This window comes from Lactuca saligna, chromosome 2 (assembly GCF_052625555.1).
Source record: "Lactuca saligna cultivar CGN05327 chromosome 2, ASM5262555v1, whole genome shotgun sequence".
In the NCBI taxonomy this organism is placed as follows: domain Eukaryota; kingdom Viridiplantae; phylum Streptophyta; class Magnoliopsida; order Asterales; family Asteraceae; genus Lactuca; species Lactuca saligna.
Genome location: NC_136418.1, coordinates 46,039,795 through 46,063,786, shown reverse-complemented (window position 1 = coordinate 46,063,786; position 23,992 = coordinate 46,039,795). Strand labels below are relative to the sequence as shown.

Here is a 23,992-nt window from a genome sequence, read left to right as displayed (position 1 = left end):
ACATGGACATGAACATGCATTCTTTCTTAGCCACTTCAAATATGGTGTTGTTGTTAAACCAGAGTCATTGGTTGACCCTCGATCACAACATGGGAGTTTAATAGATGAGTCTTTGTGTATGCTAAGAACCAGAATTGGTGGATTTGGGTTTTGCAGTTGATTTCTGCAATGTTTATTTTTACAACTATCATTATTGCCTCCCTTTTATGTGATTTGTTGTCCTTTGCTTTTAGATGCATCCGTTCATCTCGTTTAATTCATATCAAGTTTATGGTTTTATCTTTTAGCCTTTTTATTTTGGAGATGATGGTGCCATTTTATTTGTCAATTCTTTTGATGCCTGCTCAAAATCCCATAGATTATTAATATATCATTACCATTTTGAATGCCTATTTAGCTTATTATTATTATTATTTTTAGTTATTGTAGTTAAGTTATAGCTTATTAGAGATTCTGAAGTAAAGTACCACCACTATTTCTCTTTACTTATTTTTAAAATTTTGGTAATTGTTTTCTTAAACATGGATTATTGGTAACAATGGTATAATGTCAAAGAAAAAAAAACGTTTAAACCCATAAACAAACACCAATTTAGATATTATAAGTGAAAATACATTTTCACGGTATGGTCAATTAGCACATATAGTTGACAATTATGATTGATAGGCAGTTAATAACCATCATATTAGAGTCTAAATATACCATACTTATGACATGTTTTGGGCTTACAAACCATACACGAAATTTTGGAATTTGTTCCATGTTTTCCTTTGTTCTTCATGGAAGCATATTGTTGATTTGATAATATTGGTTTCATTGGTTTACTTATTATGTTTTAATTATTTGCTGTACGTTTTTTTTTAACAGATATCAGAAAAAAAAAAAAAAAATACTATTAATAATCTATAGGGAAGAGCCATGGTCCCTATTAATAATCTATAGGGATTTTCAACGGATATCAGAAAAAAGTTACTACAACACCCCACCCATAAAAAGAGCACCATCATCTCAATCATAAGAATGCTAAAAGATAATTTGATATGAATTAAACTAGATGCATTAGCCACGCATTTCAAAGTCATGACTCTTCTATGAGATTAACATTCTCACATTCATGCGGGAAATACCACCCTCTGATTGCAGAAAACAATATTTTCTTACGTTCACCTCCGTTATCAATATCATATGCCTCGTAATGTGACCAAGGGTCAGCCCACAACTCTGGTTTAACAGCAGCACTATAATCCTCCTCGCCTAGAAAGAAACCACATTCATCTCTTGTATCTTTAAAATTCACCCATTCCATTTCACCAAAATCCAGTTTAAAAACATTGAACTTTTCTGCGTATACTGAGCTTCCCATCAAATAAAGGTTTTCACCACAACTTACAAGCTGCGGCAAAAGTATTCGCGGATCCTTCGGAAGATTCTTGGTTTCAAGCAATGTCACTTTGGGCTCAGGATTGAGTCTGAATTCACATAAATTAAAATTATTTGTGTCTACGGTATATATCTTCCCCTTAAAAACATGTAAATCCCTACAAAATTTGAGGTCGAAAGAGGAGACATGATTCCATGTTCCCTCATCCTCTATAGAAAACCATATTTGCTTCTGGGCTAACACAACAAACACCATTTTAGAGATTGAAGGTGAAAAGACAAGAACAGATCTGGAGCCATAATCAGTCTCCCAAGGGATAGGAGGGAAAATAAAGTCTTGTCTAGTGATTGGATTCACAAGCCGGTATTCCTTGGTATTAAACCTGAAGAAGATCATGTAACAAGAAGTTAATCCTTCATTGTACCAGTCAACAGAATGGGGAATTATGGTGTTAAACTTTCTTCCTTCATGGTCTTCTATGTGGAATTTCGTATCCGTACTAAGACGACCAGAGATATGTGTCAGCATCGGTGGTTTGGATGCCATAAAACTTTTCCTGTTACTGAGTGCTACCGATCTCCATGACTTGCAGACACCACTAAAAGCAATAAAATCGATGACCCTCAGTTGCATCATAACTAATAAAAGCACATCATGGTTAAGGTATGACCAAGGTCTCACATCATTAGTCTTGATAGTCTTACTGATAGATGCAACATCATCATTCTGGTTTCTAGTCACTCTCCTTCTCATATCTATTTCTACATTAACAAAAGACAAAATAAATATTCTTGGTAAAGTACAAATTGCATATAATCATACGACACTTGTAAACAGCAAAAGAAAAAACAAGAAGAAAAATGAAAAGGATTCGCAAATGAAAACAAGCACAAAATATTTATTATAGTATATAAAATCTAATTAGCACGTCTACAAAGATGAATGCTCTTAAAAAAGAAAAAGTTGATCAGCTACATGGTAAACTTGTTCCTTTATTTATATCTCCTTACGCTAATGCTTTTTCCTGTGTTGAAGCAGCAGATAAAATCAACAAAACTTAAAAGACCAAATAATCAGAGAATCAAAACATTTCAAGTAACATGTATACTTATCACAACAAACGAAAATCAAATTAGTAAACAGTTCAAAATGCAATTCATGAAACACATACAGATAACCAAATCGTCTAAACTAACCTGAGTGACGTTTCCGATCAATTGAACTCCGATTTGCTAAAGAATCAAAAGAGCTAGTGTCAGATGCGTGGCAAAGGCCAAAGGGGAATACCGAATGAACCACACGAATGTTTTGGGGTTGTCCTCGTTATATTAAATGAAGGAGTAAATTACATATTTATAATATAAACATGAGAGTGGAAAGGGAAGGAGAACATGTAAACATGACATGGAAAGGGGAGGTTTAGTGCGATGCCGAAACCTCATGAATATATCAGACTAATACCTTAGAGGTTAAGTTTTATAAATGTAGTTGTGAAAAAGTCTAATATATATATTTTTTGGTTATGGCTATAACTTTTATTTAGAGTTGTTATTCTTGTCCATTTAAGTAGTTTCAACAGTTAATTTTATTATCTTTCTTAGAAAACCAGTTTTCAATTTAAAATCTAAATTTGGTTCTTGTAATTTGTAAAAAATTAAACATATTTTTTTTAACTTTATTTTTCGTTTTTTATATATTTTTGTTTTTTAACTTTATTTATTTTCACTTTTTATTATATATATATATATATATATGGTTAGGTTTTTGTATATATATAAATGGATGATTCTTGGCCAATCATTTGTGGTAAATAAGTATTTTTATTTTATAATCAACTAAAAAAACAAATTAATAGCATTTCAATAAATGTGTGTAAGGGTAGTTTTGTACGTTAGCATCACCATCATAATATGAAATGATTGTAGCTTTTGGTAACTAACTTACGCATCCCAAATATCTCGCCGAGCATGCAAATCGGTAATCATTTCTATCGGAGACCAAAACAACGTCCGACTTTGTAGAATCATTCTTAAAATTAGAAGATTCTATGGAGTTATTTGATATATATATATATATATATATATATATATATATATATATATATATATATATATATATATATATATATATATATATATATATATATATATATATATATATATATATATATATATATACACACACACACACTAGAAGATTGATAGGGAGGCATTGGGCTTTTCAGTTAAGTGTATTCTAGAAGAATGCGGAATACAAGATTGAGTTCATTCAAGTTAAAGTTTAGGAACACCACACAAACGGTATTGAATCTTGATGATTATGATGATAACGACTTCGTTTTGAAATATGAAGGTATTTTTGTAGTGAATTTGATGTTTTTGTCTTTGTCTTTGTTTGGTCTAGTTTCGTACTGTGACATCTCCATTTTTACGGCCAGAAAAGACCGATTTGTTTATTTTTTGTTTTAAAAATCAAAGTAACATTTTAAATAAAAGAGTTGCGAAATTTGTTCCCAAAATAAAATATGATAAAGATTTTTTTTAAAGAATTTCCGAAGAAGTGTATTTCATTAGAAACCTCGGGATGTCATGTTCGATATAGATCAAAAGCATAAATTGTTGGATTAGGTGTCTAAGCCCATAACTATAATTGGTATGTACTTGAATTGATACCAGCACAGTCCTTTTGGGTTTCCCTCAAACCTAGCAACCGAACAAGGGAATTATGAAATGAGAGATATTGATTTATTATAAGATTAATAAATTAATATAAATGATTTATTAATATATTAAAGGATTAATATATTGATTAGAAATCATAATGTTTAATTAATAGTTAGCCAGAAATTAATCAAAATTAATTTTAGGGTTAAAAGTATTAGTTATAAAGTGCAGGGACTAGTTTGCAATTGTCAGATAGTTAAGTGGAAGGCTCCAGAACCTCCTTAGAGGGAGGTGGACGAAATCTATAGGGGAAACCCTAAGGATTTCATCCAAGGGACTTTGGATAAGGCCTTTGGATTAGCTTAGGCCCCAAGCAAAGGAGTATTAGGGTTTTCCCAAAACCCTAGATCCCTCAGTTATATAAGGAGCCTCCCAGCTCCTAAAATCGGCCACTCCTACCTTGGAAGAAACCCTAGGCCGACTTTTGGCTACCTTACCCTCTCTCTCCTTTAAGTTTCCTTCTTGCTAGTTCTTGGGTGTGATTCCATTAGAGACATTACATTTGTGGTGCTAGGCTTCCAAGAAGACCAAGTTCAAGAGGATCATCAATTGTTTACTATAACAATTGAAGGGTATGTAACTCTTAAACCCTAGTTAGTCAATTTCGAAAATAGCCTCTCTCCTCTAGGGTTCTTGTTTGCAATTCAAAGTTATATGTTCAATAGTTAAAACATAGATCCAAAGTAAGTTGCATGTGAACTTAGGAATTGTTTTCTAGTTTATTTGTTTTACCTAAAACCCATCAGTGGTATCAGAGCCATTGTTGTTTTAAATTTAATTGTGATAATAGTTGAATTGCAAATTATGGTTTATAGCCATTAAACCCTAAAAGGCCAAATTTTCGATTTCTAGGGTTTTTGGTTCAAAGGGTTTTCGAAAAACCCTAGCCTCCATGAACCTTAATCGAAATTAGGGTTAGGGTTTTGGAAACCCTAGCCTCCTCCCTTGATTTTCGAAATATGCTAAAAGAATTAGGGTTTCTTTGTTTTGGATAATAGTTGCCTTATTGGATAATTGAGAAAAATAAGGCAATTATCCTATCCCCATATTTTTGAAATCTAGAAGGGATATGGATTAGGATTAAATTAATTGTTTAATTTAATTAGATAATCCTTACAAGATTTAATTAATTAATTAAAAGTTAATTAATAGATAAATATTAAATCTAGCTATTTGGTTTATTTTAAATTTGAAATTAATATCTTAATTTTTGAAATTTATATATAAACCATAAAGTTTTAAAAGTTTAAAACACACCATATATATATATATATATATATATATATATATATATATATATATATATATATATATATATATATATATATTATAATTAAAAGTTAAATATTATATATGTATACGACTAATGTCAGTCAAATCGCTAGTATGCCTCATTCACGAAGCTAATCTATAAGGGGGATATAAGGAAACTGCCTATAAAATGATAGTTGAATGGGTGTCCACTCTCACCCACCGCTTCCTTGATTAGTGAAGGGTCGTTAGCAGAACGGATTTGATAGGACAACTACATCTCATTAATAGCATATTGTTATTAAAGAAAGTACTAGAACATTATTTTACAAAATCCCAACTCTAGTTACTTTAGGAAAAATGTGAAAAGTATGCTAATCCATGAAATTGCACATTATGCTTTATTGGTCGTTAGTGGAGCGTGTGTGGATTACCACCACATTAATAGGCACTAATAAAGAGTAGTAATGGGTATCTCATAATTATCATGTTGATGGAGCGTTTGTGGTTTACCGGCACATCAATAGTTAGTGATAAACACAATGAGGTTACCAAGCACATTTGCATGGTTATTCACATCTAATTTGTGATCCTCGGTATCCCAGTCACAAATAGAATAGCATAATCCGAGATTAAAACATGTCATTGAATAGTTTCAATGTATCTCAAAAGGAATTAGGAATTTCACTTCGTTTATTTTGTCTAATGGTGGAATTGGTGAATCGTCATTCACCTACCTTTATGAGATTTAAACTTGGATCTTAGCATCCCATTTCTAAGTTGTAAATCGTCATAGCTGGATCCTAACATTGATATGATATCTTTGGGTTATTATATTGAGGTATCTTGAAATCTAACTAAAACTATCTTTCTTTTCACATGTCTACTCCTGGAAACACTTCTAATTCATCCTCCAGCCACAACTTCTCTTTACTCAACATTTGCTCCAAAGTGGTTATGGATGGCTCTAACTACAACAACTCGACTTTTTGACCTCATTAACTGTGGGTGTTGACTTTTTTGTTTCTGATCAAGCATCGCACCTACTTTTGTAGAACCAATGTTTTTGGCAATGGGTGGATGGGGAATGAGGCTTTAAAACAGAAATCTAGCAGAATGAGACTGCAAGGATGTAGATCTTTCAACAAACCCGAGATGGCGGTCTAGTATGCCAGGGAAGGATACAATCATAGATGGATGTGTGTAATTTCGGGGAATGAGGCAGTTGGCAACTGTTAGATTATGTTGGGTGGCGTTTGTTGAAGCCAATGAGTTAGGTCCTTAATATGTTAACAAAAATCATGTCGCACGACACAAATTTTTAATGAAAGATGTTGTACTCTAAAAAACATGCGGCACGACACAAAAATTTCCACGAACTTAGCTAAATGCAAAAATTATACCAACTTTAACTTTTGTGTGAAACCCCCTGTGTTTTAAGTTTTACACATAGGTTTTCGTTTAATTATTTCTGACATTTATTTTATATACAATTGAACTATAAACCAGATTATGTTTAAAATAAGAAGAGGTATAATCTAACAAAGTAAATCATTTGTTATTTTTACCAAAACCTATATGACATAGATCTCACATTTTAGATTCAAGGAAGGAAAAGTAATTTTCCAAAATGAGTACTTTTGTGCTTAAATTAACATATATTTAATACAAACTTATGGCGATCATGACAATTATACATTAAAACTTATCATAAAAAGCTTACATATAAAATTTAATTTAATTGGTGAGATTTCAATATTATATTGCTAATACACTTGCCTATTAATTATTTGTCCTAAAATAAATGTCTCAGTTAACTATCAAAACGTAAGGTAATGTTATATACTATAATTTAATTCAATAATACTTTTAGGCTTTAGAAAAACCATTGGTTAATATAATCTAGATGAATTTGTTCTCCTTATAGTTTCTAGTTCTGCCTACCATTAGCTCTCTTTTACCCAACAATATTTCATGAAACAAACATTATCAACACAAATTGCTATTCTCCCCATCGTATCTTGACTTCAACTAATATAACATCAATTTCGCTTACAACCATGTCATAGTTTGACTTTCAACTTAACCTTTGACTTCCCAGTTATACCCCTTCTAAAACATATTCAACCATCTTCAACTTTCCATTTATGACCCTACCAGTTAATTCAACTTTCCTTTGACTTCCCAGTTAATTCAACTTTCCTTTTATGCTTCGGTCTCTCAAACGTCTTGAATAATATGTCATTCCACTTTACTATTCTCCACATTGAGTTTTGTTTTGTTAAGCGATAGATAATAAATAAATATAAAAAAAATAACATAAAATTAAGTAATATCTCAAGAACCTTAAGGTGATAATTCGCTTTCAAACTCAGGAGATGCTCCAAATGAAGGAATTTGGTAAAATATAGATGTTTAAGTGCATACACTACAAAATTATGTCATCAGTTAATGATGTTAAGAACTTAGGGCTTAGTCATAAACATATACACATTACCAATAAAATAACATAAAAATATGAATCAAAATGGAAAGGAATTCCAACATTTTGAGAATTAAGGCAAGACAATATGATCAACTAAAAATGGACATCAAAGCGAAGCCCAGAGTTCAAAATGACTCTATCATCTTTTCCTTAAAACCTTTTTAAGAAACACACAACCAACCTGTCGACTCCATCCGTAAACTCATAAATAAAATGACTTACATTAAACTGACCAGATCCAACTATAACAAACTAATATAGCATATAGAACTACAATACAGTGATCATAAAACACCCTAAAATAAAGAATACCATACAACAAAATCCAATTGTAGCAACTAATTACATTATAGTAAACATGTCAGTACTCCCTCACACACACTTAAGTCACATACAAACTTTTTTTTTTGAAATAAAATTATTATTATAAAAAAAGTGCAGCCAGTGGGACAAAACGTATAAATACATAAAAATATAAAATAAAATACATACAACAACAACAAACAACTACATTTTCAAGAGAACCAGTTGGTAATAGATTTGAACTTTCAATGGCAAACCAGAGATAACTATGTACTTCTACTATGAACCAACATTCAAAGGGCAACCCAACATAAGCCTAGCAATATCAAGGGAAAAAGCACCAATATCAATGCACTTAACAACATTGTACGTTTAAGGGTGCTACCGACAAAGGCAATCCTTGAAAAGTATCCAACTTTCAAGAAAAGAGTGAAGCAACAAATTGGTAAACCAGTAATAACACTGAACTTTCCATGGGCAACCAAGTATTAGCCATGAACATTCCAGAGTACAAAAAAAAAAAAAAAAAAAAAAAAAAAAAAAAAAAAAAAACACACCAAATTTTTTAGATTGAGAAAAAAATAATATGCTGGTTGGATTTACCCTCTGAAATGAAAGCACCATGCTTTCTACCAAGTAAATAACCAAAGCATCTAGTCTTGACATCAATGCCACTTTAAAAGATATCAGAAAGGAGTGGATACACAAAGAGTTAAGCTAGAATATCTAACCAAGATGGATCAAATGCTCAAGGTTCAAAAGCCTGCATGCCTAAGAATGGCATCAACCTTGGAATAACATCAACGAATCTGAATAAAACAAAAATGATAGCAAATTAATCAAACAACAATGGAATCATCAATTCCAAAATCATATGAACAGGAAGAATAATACAGCAAAAATAGTAGAAAATCGTATACATACATTCATAGTCACTAATTTGCATTTTTTTTATCAATTGTCCATGATGCAAGTTATTATTTCCTTCTAACACCTTCATCAATTAAAATTCCATCTGCCACCAATCGTACCTTTTCAGGTAATGAGACTAAAGGAAATGAGAAAGTTGCATAATCTTGAAGAATTACTATGTCATAAGTTTCACCATATTCGGGGTTCTTGGTTATCAAATCCTCTATCAACACCTACAAAAAACTTGAAAAGATAATGCTAGATGATACACAATAAATTAAGTGAAGATACATGCAGCCAAGATGGTAGGTTTCTTCAAAGGTCTATCTTCAGGGGTGAGTTGTGGTGGTGCGTGTATGCGTAAAAAGAGCGGGAGGGTTAGTATCGGAGTAGCAACGCAATAACAATAATCTTCTCCATCTCCCATCACAGATAAATTAAAGGAAATAGAAAATTACAAAGAAGAACAAATGAAATTTACCTTAGATAACATCATAAATCCAAATCAAATTAGAAGAAACTTTTCGTCTACAACCCACCATAGATCCAACCTCCAACCAATCGAAACAGAAAATCAAAATCAATGGAAAAAATAAAATCAAAATTATTTAAAGAAAAAAATCATCGTCTTTGTCTAAGAGGGAAAAATGGATTAGGGCAGGGAGTGGAGTGGTGGATAAAGGTGTATAGTAAAGTAGCCACTACTGGGATTTCATGCTTTTTACAAATGATTTTGTGGATTTTTGAGATCACACGCATATAGAGCTTTTAGTAGGTAGGTTTTCAAGATGATTGGTAGAGCCTTAAGCAACAGAGGGGTCGAGATATGGGGATACATCAATCCTTTATAATGATCATTCATCATATCTAAATTTCAAGAGAGGAGAGTGAGAGAAAGAAGATATTGAATTCAATGGGCGGGCGTAACAACGACACCCGAAACCATACAGTGAAAGTTATGAAAAAAATACAAATCTAGCTTTCTTTGGTCATGTTCTTCACCGGGAGTAAGGAGATCATTGGAGATGTTTCGTTGCTAGTATGGTTATTAAGCATCAATAAAAAGCTCTGTGTTTTCACTTGTATTGCAGTATCGTCACTGGAACACCATGACCATTCCTATGTTCTCTCAATCGTACTTGCAAGTCAACTTAAAACCTAAAAAAATAAAGAGACGGAACAAATCAAGGGGTGGTGGTGATCGATGGTTGGAAATGGTACCTGAGATTAGAGCTTTGAAAAAGGAAATCCAGAAGAACATTTAATCGAGGGACTAATACATATTTTCCGGCATACATATTTTCCGACAGAGACTGAAGGCGGAGATGGCGATGGGTGGTAAATGATCTGATGATGGTGGTGATTGGTTTCTGATGAGGGTAGCGATTGAGTTTCTTGTAGATCTAGAAAGAGACGAAGAGAGAGTTAGAGATCAATCTTCAAAGATGTGTTAATATAGCTGCGTTTGATCGATTCAAGTGGTTGAAAGTGAGGTTTGACCTATTCAAGTGGCTGAAAATGAAGAATACTAATTCAAATTTTAAAGGCCTGCTAATAAACCATCAACTAATTCTTATAATTCTTATCTTGACTTTTTCACATCATGACTAAAGAACTTGGTCAAACATGCTATAAGAACTTCATATGCATTGGTTAATTGTACTTTATTCTTCATGTTTTGTACAATTTAAAAAATATTATTATTATATTGAATCTATTTATAGAAATAGTGACATTTCTTTTATAAGATAGTATATATATATATATAGCTTTTACAAATTCAAGACTCATGAGTGCCATGTATTTCTTCAAAGATTATTGCCTACTTCTCTAAGAGGTATGGTGCCAAACTCAACATGGGATGCAATTACAGAGTTGTGTACATTCTTTCGTGTAATATGTTCAAGGGTGTTACGCGTAGATGACTTACAACGCTTGCAAACTACTATTGTTGAAACCATTTGCAAGTTGGAAAAAATATTTCCACCTGGATTCTTTGATTCAATGGAGCATCTTGTTATCCACTTAGCTCGAGAAGCTATGCTTGGTGGTCCGGTTCAATATAGGTGGATGTATCTTTCTGAAAGGTATATTTTTTACCATACAAAATATTCTACCATAAAACCTATAGAATTTCTAATAAGTATTTTCCAACATCTTTTTAGGAAATTGGGATCAATGAAAAGAAAGATAAAAAACCATGCGAAGGTTGAGGGGTCCATTGTTGAGGCTTACATGATTGGAGAAATATCGACTTTTTGCTCACAATACTTTTTGCCTACAATTGAAACCCAGTTGAATCGTGAGTCACGTAATTTTGCCCCAGACATTCCTATTTATACCATGGTCGACTCTCGATTAAGCATTATCAAAGTTCCATCTCGAAGATTATTCGAAAAAAGTGGTCAACGGAGGCCTTTGACAGATGATGAGATGCGTATTGCTCATAATTACATCTTGATCAATTGTGTTGAGGTTCTACCTTTTTTAAGGTATGTCAAGTTATCTATTTTTCCTTGACTTCGTGAAACTCTAAAATTTTTGTTATTTTTTTTAAGGTTGTTTGAAAATTATGTGATCCAAAGCCAACCTGATATAGATGATGGAGCATTTGAAAGGTTTAGGGAACAACATTTTGCTAAGTGGTTTAAAGATCATGTGAGTATGATACGAGAAAATTTTGTATTACCAAAGTGTCTTCCCCTATGAATTAGTTAACAAATGAATTTATCAATGTAGGTTTTTCAACAATCAAATGATATCAATCAACATCTGAAATGCGTTGCACGAGGACCATTACGACATGTTAGGTCCTATAAAGGATACTTTTTCAATGGTTACAAGTTTCATACTGAAAAATATGGTGATGGACTGGTCACACACAATAGTGGTGTATGTGTAAGAGGTACTTGTTACAATGAGACTGAGTGTGACTATTATGGGTTGTTGGATGAGGTCTTGGAAGTAGAATATCAAGGCATAGGGCGTTGTGTCGTAGTATTGTTCAAGTGTACATGGTTTAACCCTACTGAAGGGGTACGTGTGGATCAAAAGCATAATTTGGTTGATATTAAATACAAATCAAGGCTAAGAAATGAAGATCCGTTTATCCTAGCGTCACAAGCAGAACAAGTGTATTATTTACCATATCCTGCAATGAAGGATTTGAAAGATTGGTGGGCTGTCGTCAAGACGAAACCAAGGGGTGTATATGATCTACGACAATGTGTTACTGAAGAAGATGACGATGAGGATGAAGAGGACCAATTCTTTCAAGAAAGTGAAGCAACTTTACCTTTTACAAGTAGCGGTGCAAATGAGGTGGCAGGACCCCTTTCTCATGTAATTGAAGTAGAAATAGAAGAAGTTAATGACAATGACATTGAGAGAGAAGAGGATGAAGAAGTTGATGATAACTTGGATGATTTATCCGAATATGATATTGAAGATGAAAACACATGTGATGATAATTCTGATGATGAGTAATTACTAAAAATGTAGAATGAAACAATGTATTTGGAACTATATATTTTGCCTAATGGACCTTATAAATAACTTTTTAGTTAAAATGATCGTTTTCTTTTTTTATATACATTGCAATTTCATTTATTTGTGTATTATAGCATGTTACCTTCTCTTACTTCTATAATTTTCTATTATAATACATACTTGTTCTAACCAATAGTTTATTAATTCTTGATTTTAAGGGTTACTTTTTGACTAAAGGCGCAACGAGGAGCCCATGGTGGTGGTCGCAGTGGTAGTCACATTAGTGGTCGTGTTGCTGGAGACAGAAATGCATCCCAATCATACAATGATGCAGAAAGTCAACCTTCTTCTTTAGTTAGAGGATCAAACATCTTGGAACAAGTTCCAAGTAACCCATCAAAAAGGAAGTTCATTGAAGTCGATTCTGAAAAGGAGTACTAAATTTAATTTTACAATTGTTTATGAAAATGAATTTACTTGTTAATGATAATACTAATGCTAATTTTTTAATTTTTAATTTTTTGCAAGATTTACGGATCAGATTTCAGTGATCAGAGCCATCACATGTATACTGAAGACGATGTTTGACGGCCTATGGACCTCATGGAAGATGGTTGACAAAGAACATCTTGATGAAATGTGGGAACACTTCAAGGTTTGTACTTATTATTTTTATGATTTGTGTAAGTAAAAATTGGTATAAAATGAAAAAGATAATTGTATGCGCGATCTACATGTAGGGTTTGTATGTTTGGCCCGAATAGACTGATGTTCTTGCTCGCAAGGTATGGGAAGACTGTATGAAGAAACGATTTCCTGATGTAATGCGAAGAGCACGTGAAGCATCTTTAAAACTTGCCAAAGCTGCAAATGTGAATGCCTTACTAGAAGGTGATTTAAATTTGCTAAAGGACTATCGCCCAAATTGGATAAAAAAGGAGTATTGGGAAAAAATGATCAATGAAGTGTGGACCACATCCAAATGGAAACGTTTATCACAATCAGGGAAAAACAAACTAAATAAATTAGAAGATAGCTCTGTTTCCAAACATACCGGGGGTTCTATATCTATTCGTCAACATAAGAAAAGAATGGTAAGATGTTTTCATCTCACGTTAGTTTCCACTTAGACTGTTGAGTTTTTGTTTTGTTTTTTAATGTATTACTAATGGATTTTGTAGCAAGCAATGCTTAAACTCCCTCCTACAGGAGTTGAACTTTATGCAAGGTTGCACACTAAAGGGTCTACTCAAGAGTACATTACACCAAAGGCAGCTAAAGTTAAGGTATTTTCAATTCTTTTGTAGGAAACAAAACTTCCTACTACTTGGGTTACTGACTTTTTTAAAGCAACTAATTGACAGAAAACAAATCTTTCGTAAGTAGTAATCAACTTACAAAAGAAAAGAAACAAATTATTATCTCTAAATGTTTGATCCTCTGCCTAGTTGTAATTATGTGTTTTGTAAGTAGTAATCAACTTTATGCAAGGTTTGAGTATTATGAATTTAATGGGATGGAATGAACCATTCCATTCCTTATTTCATGTTTCTATTTTTTCATTTTTTTTTTGCTATAATAGGAGGCTTATGAAAGTGCTATGGTGGCTAAGTTTGGTGATGATACTAGTTGCCACCCCCTCTTGGATAATGAAACATGGTGTGATGTTTCCGGAGGAGTCAAGAAAGGAAGAATATATGGATTCGGATATGTGTCTGATCCAGCGAGCTTTTTGGAAGGAACATCTAGTACAATAACATCCCAAGAGGTTCATTTAATTTTGTACTTTATAAAAATTTCCTATCATAGCATTGTACTTACAAAGTTTCCTATCATGGCATTGTACTTACAAAGTTTCCTATCGTGGCATTGTACTTACAAAGTTTTTCTATCATGGTATGATACTTGCAAAGTTTCCTATCATGGCATTGTACTTACATAGTTTCCTATCATGGCATTATACTTACAAATTTTCCTATCATGGCATTGTACTTAAAAAGTTTCCTATCATGGCATTATACTTACAAATTTTCCTATCATGGCATTGTACTTACAAAGTTTCCTATCATGGTATTGTACTTTAGGTTGTCTATGAACGTGTACGAAATGAGATGCGTGGCGAAATGGATGCTAAAGCTGCAGAAATGGAAGCTAAACATCAACAAATGCGTGAGGAAATGGATGCCAAAGTTGCAGCAATAGATGCCAAACAACAACAAATTGATGCAAAATATGAAGCAATGGAGAAGATGTATGCAGCCTTGCAAAATATGACGGGAAATTGAAAAGTAGAGGTAATATGATGTTAACCATTAGTATTTGATGGTTTTGAATGACTTGTTAACCTTTTGTATTTGATGTTTTTCATTGTTTTGAATAATGTTTTATAGGAATGACAACCGAAGATGATTGGATGGACATGAAATGAAGAGAGCAGCTAAAATGTTATTTTGAAGGTTAAACTTTTTTCTGTTTGTACCTCTTTTGCATACTTTGGATTTCTTGGTGCTAAAATGTTAATTTAAAGTTAAACCATTGGGAGTTTGATGTTATGTGGGTAGTTTCGTTTTTGGATGTTTCTTGAATGACACTTTGGTAAACTTTGATAGTTTTGGTATTGTAATGCTTGGTTGTATCATTATTTGATGTTCTTTAGTATAATAATTTGATGATTGTAGTATTTTTTTTTCTTTTAGAATCATAATAAAAAAAATGATATTACAAGTTCGTGGTGAGAAAATAAAAAGTATTTTAATGCATGAATTTTGCGAGGGATTAGCTACGGAAAAAAATCATGTCTAAAGAGTGCGACGGATCAGCGACGGAAAGGAAAAAAATTTAATGTATGAATTTTGCAAGGGATTAGTGACGAAAAAGTTCATGTCTAAAGTTTGCGATAGATCAGCGACGGAAAAAAAAAATAGTATATGAATTTTGCAAGGGATTAGCTACGAAAAAAAAAAAAAAAAAAAAAAAAAAAAAAAAAAAAAAAAACTGTTCATGGAAATTTGCGACAGAGCAGCGACGGAATGCATTGAGTGACATTTAGCGACGGATATTCTGTCGCAACCTTTGTCGCAAGGAAAAACCGATCCATCGCTAAAACCCTCGCTGAGAAATTAGCCACCTTTTTATTACCTATGGAGTGAATCTGTCGCAACCTTTGTCGCAAGGAAAAACCGATCCGTCGCTAAAACCCTCGCTGAGAAATTAGCCACTTTTTTATTACCTATGGAGTGAATCCGTCGCCGATCCATTGCAAACAACATTTAGCAACGGAATAGCGACGGATTTTTCCGTCGCTAAAACCCATGTTTCTAGTAGTGAAATTGGTATAATGGTATAATGTCGATGAAAAAAAAAAAGTTCAAACCCATAAACAAACACCAATTTAGATATTATAAGTGAAAATACATTTTCACAGTATTGGCGATTAACACATATGGTTAACAATTATGATTGATTGGCAGTTAATAACCATCATATTAGAGTCTAAATATACCATACTTATGACATGTTTTGGGCTTACAAACCATACAAGAAATTTTAGAATTTGTTCCATGTTTTCCTTTGTTCTTCATGGAAGCATATTGTTGATTTGATAATATTGGTTTCATTGGTTTACTTATTATGTTTTAATTATTTGCTGTATGTTTTTTTTTTTCAACAGATATCAGAAAAAAAAAATACTATTAATAATCTATAGGGAAGATCCATGGTCCCTATTAATAATCTATAGGGATTTTCAACAGATATCAGAAAAAAGTTACTACAACACCCCACCCATAAAAAGAGCACCATCATCTCAATCATAAGAATGCTAAAAGATAATTTGATATGAATTAAACTAGATGCATTAGCCACATTTCAAAGTCATGACTCTTCTATGAGATTAACATTATCACATTCATGCGGGAAATACCACCCTTCGATTGCAGAAAACAATATTCTCTCATGTTCACCTCCATTATCAATATCATATGCCTCATAATGTGACCAAGGGTCAGCCCACAACTCTGGTTTAACAGCAGCACTATAATTCTCCTCGCTTAGAAAGAAACCACATTCGTCTCTTGTATCTTCAAAATCCACCCATTCCATTTCACCAAAATCTAGTTTAAAGACATTGAATTTTTCTGCGTATACTGAGCTTCCCATCACATAAAGGTTTTCACCGCAACTTACAAGCTGCGGAAAAAGTATTTCCGGATCCTCCGGAAGATTCTTGGTTTCAAGCAATGTCACTTTGGGCTCAGGATTGAGTCTGAATTCACATAAATTAAAATTATTTGTGTCTACGGTATATATCTTCCCCTTAAAAACATGTAAATCCCTACAAAATTTGAGGTCGAAAGAGGAGACATGATTCCATGTTCCCTCATCCTCTATAGAAAACCATATTTGCTTCTGGGCTAACACAACAAACACCATTTTAGAGATTGAAGGTGAAAAGACAAGAACAGATCTGGAGCCATAATCAGTCTCCCAAGGGATAGGAGGGAAAATAAAGTCTTGTCTAGTGATTGGATTCACAAGCCAGTATTCCTTGGTATTCCACCTGAACAAGATCATGTAACAAGAAGTTAGTCCTTCATAGTACCAGTCAACAGAATGGGGAATTATGGTTTTAAACTTTCTTCCTTCATGGTCTTCTAGGCGGAATTTCTTATCCTTATTAAGTTCACCAGAGATACGCGTCAGCATCGGTGGTTTGGATGCCATAAAACTTTTCCTGTTACTGAGTGCTACTGATCTCCATGACTTGCAAACACCACTAAAAGCAACAAAATCGATGACCCCAAGTTGCATCATAACTAATAAAAGCATGTCATGATTGAGGTATGACCAAGTTCTCACATCATTAGTCTTGATAGTCTTACTGATAGATGCAACATCATCATTCTGGTTTCTAGTCACTCTCCTTGTCATATCCATTTCTACATTATCAAAAGACAAAAAAAAAAAATATTCTTGGTAAAATACAAATTGCACATAATCATACAGCACTTGTAAACAGCAAAAGAGAAAATCAACAGGATTCGCAAATGAAAACAAGCACAAAATATCTATAGCATATACAATCTAATTAGCAGTTCAACAGAAATGAATACTCTTAAAAAAGAAAAAGGCAGATCAGCCACATGGTAAAATTGTTCCTTTATTTATCTCTCCTTACGCTAATGATTTTTCCTGTGTTGAAGCAAAAACACCAAATTCCAACAAACCCTAGATAATCCAAACGCTTGAATGATACTCTATATCAATTATCCAACTATCATAAGACATCAGAAAAAATCCACAAAAAGACCAAATAATTAGATAATCAAAACATTTCAAGTAACATGGATACTTATCACAGCAAACGAAACTCAAATTAGCAAACAATTCAAAATGCATTTCATGAAACACATAAAGATAACCAAATTGTCTAAACTAACCTGAGTGACGTTTCCGATCAATGGAACTCCGATTTGCTAAAGAATCAAAAGAGCTAGAGTCAAATGCGTGGCAAAGGCCAAATGGGATTACCGAATGAACAGCACGAATGCTTTGGGGGTTGTGTGCTATGGGTTTTTTTTGTCTTCGAATTTTGTCCTCGTCATATTAAATTGAAGAGTAAATTACATATTTATTTATTATTTATTTATAATTATAATATAAAGGGGAGGAGAACATGTAAACATGACGTGGAAAGGGGAGGTTTAGTGCGATGCCAGTGAAAGCTCAAGAAAATATGACAGGACTGATAATATAACAGTTAAAGTTTACATTTGCGAAAAAGCCTAATGTTTTTCTTTTTGGTTGGCTATGGCTATAACTTTTACCTAAAGTTATCATTTTTCTCATTTAATCAGTTCTATTAGCTATTTTATCTTTCTTGTAAAATCTATGTTTAAAGTCCAAATTCATAATTTGCAAAAAAAAAAAAAAAAATTAGACAATATGGCATTTTAACTTTATTTTTCTTCTTTTATATATTTTATATATTTTTGATTTCAACTTTATTATATATATATATATATATATATATATATATATATATATATATATATATATATATATGCATGCAGGCGGCGAACTTCACCTTGTCAGCTTCAGAACAAACACAGATTTCGAAATAGATTCGATCTTCTCAAACCATCGAGTTAGAGCAATAACACCTCCAGTGCAATTGAAAGGTGTGGGTTACGCGTTCATGAAATCTTTGTAGGAACACTCCTTCCGGTGTCCCTGATTACCTTCCTGGTTTTGGGGCTGAGTGCCACCTCCTGGCCCACCGGAACCGTCGGGGTTCATTTGTGACATAGCAGCAGCCACAGCAGCAGTAACCGCTGCTTGGAACATGGTGGGATCAAATGGAGAAGGTGGTGGAGGAAGATTGTTGTTCCTTGAGCTGGGTCTTCTTCTTGGAGGCATCTTGATCTATGGGTCCAGATCTGAGGTTTAACCCAGCAAAGGACCATATACTCAACCTTTCCAGTCTTAAAAGGTTTATAGCAAACCTTAAATCATAGATTTTAACCCAAAACAGAAGGGAAGTTCGATTTGATACCTCAATAGTGTAGATCTGAACTAGACAACCTTAGATCCGCAACCCCCTTGACGTCCTCTTGATGGAACCACCTTTCTTTTGCTAAAACAATCAATAAATGGTGAGTTAGCCTTCCTCAAGCACCACAAACACACACACACACTCTCTCTCTCTCTAGGTTCTTAGGGGTGAAATGGCTGCAATGGAGGCTATAAAGGCCTTTAAATAGGGCGCAAGCCCTGAGAATTAGGGTTTTCACTTAACAGCGCAGACTCGCTGAGTCCATCCATCGACTCGCCGAGTCCTTCATTAAATCAGATCAGAAATGCGCGATCACACTCGACGAGTCTGAGCGCCTACTCGCCGAGTTCCTCTCTAAATTTCAATATGAATACTCAAAATAGGATACCTGGGAATCTGGATGTTACACATATAGATAAGAGGCTTGCACTCTTGAATGAGTGCACCATTCCTTTTTCCCAATTAGTGTCCGAAACTAGTTTCTTCTCTCTCATTCTCTTTAGTTTTGCTTTGAAGATTTGGAGATTACTTGCTTCCACATGCCCTCTTTAAGTTCATATTGGTTGTGAACTTAAACCTTAAGGATCTTCCAAGCCTCCCAAGAGAACCCAAATAAATACAAAGGTGGTTATTTCTTCATCTTTTCTTTGGTTGGTGTTTAACTCTTTCTATAACTTGCAAGAAGATCTTTGATGGGTATAATATGGTAATTTTTACATGCCTCGATGATGATCCAGTTTAATGTCATGGCATTACTTGCTTCTTCAACTATTCTCATTTCCAAAAATACAAACTTTTTTTCATGGTTAATGTTAGGGGTGTTCACGGGGCGGTTCGGTTCGAATAGTAATAAAATTGTAAACCGTGACCACGGGGCGGGTACCTGATGCGCACTAACCGAAACCGTACCGTATTAACAAAAAAACCGAACCGAACCGAACCGTATTAAAGCGGGTAACCACGGTTCGGTTCACGGGTACCCGGTAAAATATAAAAAATTAAATTAAATTGAAACTACAAAGTCCATTTTAGTTATCTCTTTCTTAAAATTAGTAAGTCAAAGAGTTTAAAAAAAAACATAATGAAGTTTAAATATCATATCTTATAATTTGTATAATAAATATAATAATAAAAATAACAAGAAAATCAAATGAATTTAGAATTACAAAATTGGAGCTGTCGATATAGATTTTTATTTAGGTTATTGAACTCGTATATCAATCAAAACAATACTAATGAAATAATATTTTTTTTTTACTTTATATATATATATATATATATATATATATATATATATATATATATATATATATATATATATATATATATATATATATATATATATTATCAAACGGTTCGGTTCGGGTATCCACGGATACCTAAATATGAGAACCAAAAACCAACCCGTTGATATCCGGGTTTTTCGGTTTCGGTTTTTTTCGGTTACGGTTTTTTTCGGTTTCGGTTTTTTCGGTTTCGGATTGGCCGGTTCGGCTCGGTTTTGCGGTTTTTTTGCACACCCCTAGTTAATGTACACAGTAACCACCGCGTCACCTGCTATTGGAATATAGAATTAAACTACAACATTTTGATTTATTATTATATTACATAATAAATATATTTGAAGTCAATGAGCTTAACTAACTTGGTCCAGTAGAATTTCCTCCTATGGATATCATAAGATGGCTAAAAATGTTGCTATAATGTGCTCTACACATGTGAATATAAACAATAGTTACATACAGTGAACATAAGCAACAGTTATATAAGCATTATAGTATTAATTTGTGTAATTGAGGCCATGTGAGTATATTTTGTTAATTAATGCATGTAGGCTCCTTGATTAATTGCCGGTGATTCAATCTCGATTGTCTAAACATTTTTTAAGATTTTATTTCTTAACTTTTACTGTACATGGTTTCGCATTGTTGAAAACAACTTCAGTTCTTGATCACCAAATATTTCATAACGTCTCCATGGATAAGCATTATCGCCCTTTTAGATTTGCCATTATAATTGACCGAGGTGAATATAGAACTAATTTAGTGGGATTTGTACATGAATATCCAGTGGCGGATTTAGGGGGTTCCGGGGTGGCACCGGCAACCCCTAAATTTTCCGGCCGCAGTGGAAAAATTTTCAAAATTTTTAAAATTTTTTATTTTTTCTACTATCGTGCAACCCCTAATCTTCCTGTGCAACCTCTACTATGAAATCTTGCGTCCGCTCCTGTGAATATCCATCCACAACTCGATTAATGTTTTTTTTTTCAAATAAAATTTTAAACAAATCTCATGCATTTTATTGATGCATTGTTTTTTTTTTTTCCTATTTTTTCGCATTTAGTGCAAAATGACCAAATTTCATGACAAATCTTTGAATATGGATTGTAATCACTATGTATCTTGTTAGTTTATGTAGAAATTGGAGGTTGCTTTGGTTTTCTAGTAAGGTTTTGGCTGTAATCAACAAATCAAATGGAGTTCGTTGGTTCACTCTCTAAAATGAAGTTCGTTGTTGAGCTTATTATATATATATATATATATATATATATATATATATATATATATATATATATATATATATATATATATATATATATATATATATATATATATATATATATATAGGAGTAGGATCAAATGAGAACACTAAAAAGGTTGAGAACGCGAGAACAAAGTATATTTATTTGTGATTCCATGTATTCATTTGTGGAGAAATGATAAATATTTACGCCTTTAACTTCAATTGAATAGAAAAAGCATATTCATGGTGATTGTGTGTAAAAATTTATCATTTCTCCACAAATGAATAAATGGAATCACAAATAAATATACATGTTCTCGTGTTCTCAACCTCTTAGATGTTCTCATTTGATCCTTTCCCTATATATATATATATATATATATATATATATATATATATATATATATATATATATATATATATATATATATATATATATATATATATATATATATATATATATATATATATATATATATATATATATATAAAGAAATCCCAAATTCAATATAAACTTATCATTTTATTGCAATTTGATAACACAAATAAGCTAACTTGAGTGTTATTATAACTTTAAATTTAAACTCATCTTAGTAACATTCTAACTTTAGGGGAAAATATTATTTTTAATTAATCAAATAATTATTAAATAATTAAATAGTGTGAATGTCATCTTATTCACCACCACTGCAATGTTTTTGGTCATATTTTTCAGTTTTTCAACTTTCTGGACATAATATGTTTCATCTTTTACTTTTTTTGTCTTTTTTTTTTCAACGTGCAATCTCTTGCCAAATGGTTTTTACCATTACGATAATTGCAATCATATCCAGAATCACCAACCACACTACAAGAAAAAGACCATTTTACGACGCGTAAACCACGACACTCCTTGATTTATGTTACGCAAAAGCATGTGACATTAAAAGAGTGTCATCTCTTAAAAAAATTTACGGATTTAGGTCACGCATTATTGCGTGCCCTTAAATTAGTGTCTAACTAAAAAACACGGAGGGCACCTATACTAAAATGTGTGACGTCTAAGGATGTCGCTTTATAAATTTTAATGGAACGTGCGTTTTCCAACCTTTGATAACTAAGCAGGAACGAAATCCTCAAAAATTAGAAAACTCCGCCTTTTTCTCATCTTCCTTCGTTTCTACTTTTCTCTTTTCCATGGTTTGGCTTAATGAAGCTCTGTGAATTCCATGAGTTATCGCTATGATGTATGGAATGCAAATCTTGATTCTCGTTTGTTTTTAATTTCCCATAGATAAATCAAAACAACACACAGAAGAAGAACCCTAATGTGCGTCTTCCTTCTTTGTAGTTAGTTGGAGGTCTTTTATTTTCTTCTAAAATCCCGATTCTCTCATTTTTTTCTATCGACTTAGTACGTGCTAGGGATTTTGGTGGTGATTGACTGGTACGAGGCATGATAGAACATTTGAAGAGGCTATTACAAAGGGTTGAAATCGTATGGAATCATTTGGAGATGATTGAGTTTAGCTTTCACCTCCGTCAAATCATAAGGCGGAACAAGACTATTGAGATTGAGGGTTTTTTGCTCCCAAAAATAGACCTTACAAAATCATTACGATTGAGGGCTCTATGACGAAGAACTAGGGATTCTAAGCCCAACAAGGTTTCCTCCTCTCCTTGAATTCATGTTTTCAAAACCTAAAAGGAAATTAGGTTTCTATCTCCTATTTTACAGTTATCTTTTTAAATCGTCTTGTTCCTTCACCCATCTTGGCTATGGATTCCCGATATGGCATCACAACCCTGCGACTTGGTTACTCTCGATCCTACAAGGGTCGTTGAAACCCTCAATAATCTCACCACAAGGTTTCGTGACTACAGATTGGTGGAGGTCATGAACTTGTTATCCACTGCCAATAATGGAACCATGATGCATTTATATAGGCAGGTGAGTAATCAAATCTCAGTATAGTCATCAGTAAATCTTTAACGTTGTTTGTAAATGTTTTGAATCTTCTAAACACAATTGATGTTTTATTTCTGTACGCTCCTACAACCCAGGCTACTGCTGTGACATCCCCAAAATCACGGCCAGAAAAGACCGATTTTGTTTATGCTTTATGAAAATCAGAGTACTTCATTTTATAAAAAGGTTGCGGAATTTGTTCCCAGAAAAACACGATAAATACGTTATTAAAACATTTTCGAAGAAACGTATTTTTATTCATCTTAAAACGTTTGGGATGTCATCGTTAATACAGAAACATAAGCATAAACAGAACTTACAATTATTTACATTAGTGATCTACATCTCTTTAAATCTCTCAGTGTAATGCCACTTCATTTCATCACCTGTGATATACATAAACTGAGTGGGTCAGGTTGGG

At 32.9% G+C, this 23,992-nt stretch overlaps 4 protein-coding genes and 1 long non-coding RNA gene across 11 annotated transcripts; 2 read left to right on the top strand and 3 right to left on the bottom strand.

Moving 5' to 3' along the window:
* Positions 1-874: 874 nt before the first annotated feature.
* Positions 875-2,780, bottom strand: LOC145030928 (uncharacterized). Of its 5 annotated transcripts, none has more exons than XM_078979377.1 (3): positions 2,578-2,766; positions 2,063-2,136; positions 875-1,979 (listed from the first exon to the last, which is right to left on the bottom strand). In XM_078979377.1, the coding sequence occupies exons 2-3, from the start codon at positions 2,104-2,106 to the stop codon at positions 1,079-1,081; spliced, it is 945 nt and encodes a 314-aa protein (XP_078835503.1). In that variant the 5' UTR covers positions 2,107-2,136; positions 2,578-2,766; the 3' UTR covers positions 875-1,078. The 5 variants fall into 5 exon arrangements, 4 of the variants coding, with proteins under 4 accessions (XP_078835503.1, XP_078835502.1, XP_078835501.1 ...); XM_078979376.1 differs by having other exon boundaries at positions 2,063-2,142; positions 2,578-2,765; XM_078979375.1 differs by having other exon boundaries at positions 875-2,136.
* Positions 2,781-7,210: 4,430 nt separating this feature from the next.
* LOC145030927 (uncharacterized) lies at positions 7,211-10,647 on the bottom strand. Of its 3 annotated transcripts, none has more exons than XR_013676744.1 (3): positions 9,068-10,586; positions 7,701-8,952; positions 7,211-7,609 (listed from the first exon to the last, which is right to left on the bottom strand). It is a non-coding gene; the product is annotated as an uncharacterized LOC145030927 (long non-coding RNA). The 3 variants fall into 3 exon arrangements; XR_013676745.1 differs by lacking the exon at positions 7,211-7,609 and having other exon boundaries at positions 8,289-8,952; positions 9,068-9,288; positions 9,537-10,583; XR_013676743.1 differs by lacking the exon at positions 7,211-7,609 and having other exon boundaries at positions 8,289-8,952; positions 9,068-10,647.
* Positions 10,648-10,863: 216 nt separating this feature from the next.
* Positions 10,864-12,589, top strand: LOC145028863 (uncharacterized). Its single transcript, XM_078977576.1, has 4 exons — positions 10,864-11,142; positions 11,221-11,547; positions 11,614-11,713; positions 11,795-12,589. The coding sequence occupies exons 1-4, from the start codon at positions 10,895-10,897 to the stop codon at positions 12,539-12,541; spliced, it is 1,422 nt and encodes a 473-aa protein (XP_078833702.1). The 5' UTR covers positions 10,864-10,894; the 3' UTR covers positions 12,542-12,589.
* Positions 12,590-13,730: 1,141 nt separating this feature from the next.
* LOC145028862 (uncharacterized) lies at positions 13,731-14,833 on the top strand. Its single transcript, XM_078977575.1, has 3 exons — positions 13,731-13,830; positions 14,127-14,312; positions 14,629-14,833. The coding sequence occupies exons 1-3, from the start codon at positions 13,732-13,734 to the stop codon at positions 14,827-14,829; spliced, it is 486 nt and encodes a 161-aa protein (XP_078833701.1). The 5' UTR covers position 13,731; the 3' UTR covers positions 14,830-14,833.
* Positions 14,834-16,362: 1,529 nt separating this feature from the next.
* On the bottom strand, positions 16,363-18,153 carry LOC145030926 (uncharacterized). The gene is made up of 2 exons (XM_078979372.1): positions 17,983-18,153; positions 16,363-17,481 (listed from the first exon to the last, which is right to left on the bottom strand). Exon 2 carries the CDS (start codon positions 17,477-17,479, stop codon positions 16,418-16,420), a length of 1,062 nt encoding a protein of 353 aa, XP_078835498.1. The 5' UTR covers positions 17,480-17,481; positions 17,983-18,153; the 3' UTR covers positions 16,363-16,417.
* Between the last annotated feature and the right edge of the window lie 5,839 nt (positions 18,154-23,992).

Bases quoted from the DNA above. Each gene is read 5' to 3' on its own strand.
- LOC145030928 (XM_078979375.1), bottom strand. From the start codon at position 2,134: ATGAGAAGGAGAGTGACTAGAAACCAGAATGATGATGTTGCATCTATC.
- LOC145028863 (XM_078977576.1), top strand. From the start codon at position 10,895: ATGGTGCCAAACTCAACATGGGATGCAATTACAGAGTTGTGTACATTC. The intron at 11,143-11,220 runs GTATATTTTTTA...ACATCTTTTTAG, and splicing joins TGGATGTATCTTTCTGAAAG to GAAATTGGGATCAATGAAAA. The intron at 11,548-11,613 runs GTATGTCAAGTT...ATTTTTTTTAAG, and splicing joins GAGGTTCTACCTTTTTTAAG to GTTGTTTGAAAATTATGTGA.
- LOC145028862 (XM_078977575.1), top strand. From the start codon at position 13,732: ATGCTTAAACTCCCTCCTACAGGAGTTGAACTTTATGCAAGGTTGCAC. The intron at 13,831-14,126 runs GTATTTTCAATT...TTGCTATAATAG, and splicing joins CAAAGGCAGCTAAAGTTAAG to GAGGCTTATGAAAGTGCTAT. The intron at 14,313-14,628 runs GTTCATTTAATT...ATTGTACTTTAG, and splicing joins GTACAATAACATCCCAAGAG to GTTGTCTATGAACGTGTACG.
- LOC145030926 (XM_078979372.1), bottom strand. From the start codon at position 17,479: ATGGATATGACAAGGAGAGTGACTAGAAACCAGAATGATGATGTTGCA.